Source organism: Tarenaya hassleriana, unplaced genomic scaffold (assembly GCF_000463585.1).
Source record: "Tarenaya hassleriana unplaced genomic scaffold, ASM46358v1 Cleome9, whole genome shotgun sequence".
In the NCBI taxonomy this organism is placed as follows: Eukaryota; Viridiplantae; Streptophyta; class Magnoliopsida; order Brassicales; family Cleomaceae; genus Tarenaya; species Tarenaya hassleriana.
In genome coordinates, this window is record NW_010971389.1 from 4,505,960 (window position 1) to 4,507,267 (window position 1,308).

At 39.0% G+C, this 1,308-nt stretch overlaps 1 protein-coding gene across 3 annotated transcripts in view; it reads right to left on the reverse strand.

The window, feature by feature from the left end:
* Positions 1-1,194, reverse strand: part of LOC104804447 (alpha-aminoadipic semialdehyde synthase) — a 7,669-nt gene extending 6,475 nt beyond the window's left edge. Inside the window, exons 1-2 of one of the 3 annotated variants that reach the window (XM_010528755.2) lie at positions 1,116-1,194; positions 9-233 (exon numbers count right to left, since the gene is read on the reverse strand). In XM_010528755.2, coding sequence (XP_010527057.1) covers positions 9-216 — 208 coding nt within the window. In that variant the 5' untranslated portion in view covers positions 217-233; positions 1,116-1,194. Of the gene's footprint in view, positions 1-8; positions 234-835; positions 1,080-1,115 lie in introns of those variants that run through there. The other 2 variants (XM_010528753.2, XM_010528754.2) reach the window with 2 other exon arrangements.
* Positions 1,195-1,308: the final 114 nt, after the last annotated feature.

The following is a 1,308-nucleotide window of genomic DNA, read 5'->3' on the forward strand; positions in this document are numbered from 1 at the left end:
AGCGTCGTGATGGATGCGCTTAGTAGAAGGCTGAATGACAATGCGGGAAATGCCGGTCTTGTCCTTGCCACCGTGCAGAAGACGAGCGCAGTGGGACGGCGTCAAGGGCGCTCTTCTTTCCCACTTGTTCACTGACTCTGCCAGTATTCCCACGACTCCATTCCCCAGCGTTTTCTTCTTCGTCATCATCCCCTTCTCCTCACTCATTGCATTCATCTTTCTTTCTTTATAACCTATGCATAAGAACAACAATTTCACACTCCTTGAAATGCTTTTCAGATGCATGGTCGATTTCGGAGTTGATAAAGCCAAAGTCTAAAAATGGGTTCCAATAAAATCATGCCAAAATACAGAAATTTCACTCAAGTTACGAAATTTCTATAAAGCAAAATTTTACAGAAGAACAACAATACTCTTCCACGCGCATTGACGAATTCGAATTCCAGGAAACCAGAATCTACAAGGGGCTAAGGTTCAATCGTTGTTGCAAAAATCCACAAAATTAGACCTAAGTTCACAAGATTTTGTGAATCTATTATGCGCAGATTCTGCCATGCAAAAGCTTACAGGTGAAGAACAAAGAACAACAAATTCGAATCTCCAGAATCTACCAATCACTGAAGTCTTCCATGTGCCTTGACGATTCGAATTCAATCGTTTTCAAACTCCAGAATCTACCAATTTATTTTTTTTCAAATGAGAGAATATACGATGTACCAAATTCCGGCCAAAAAAAAGAAGAAACCCACCAACGAAATCCGAAGGGAATCAAAATTGTGATGCCAAATGCAAGCAAATTAACAAAAAGTACATGAAATCCAAAGATCGATGATACCAAGAGCGTATAATACAAGAATCTCAGGCGATCATGCGAAATCTCCGAGTTACTTCAGCCGCAAGATTATTCCCAGCAATAAGCACAACAGGAATTGGGAATTCCTTCGAATTGTATTTGATCAAAGCTTTTGGGATACTGAACAATCTGGGCATTACCCAAAAAAAGACAGAACAGAAAAACTCAGGAAAAAAAAAAAAAGGAATTGAGACCGAGAGACAAAGACAGGAACCATTAACACAAAAACAAAAACAGAGAAATCGATAAGCTCGCCACGCACCTTCACGATAACGATCAAACCCACAAATGGAAAAAAGTTAAAAACAAATATTGCAAAAAATATGAATACGTTTCTGTTTGTTTGCGGATTTGTTTGCTTTCGTGTACGTATCATATCAGGGTTTGATCGGAAAGGCCACGTCTCATGCAATGCATCTGTTACTATTTGTTTATTTATATACTTAACAAAGAGC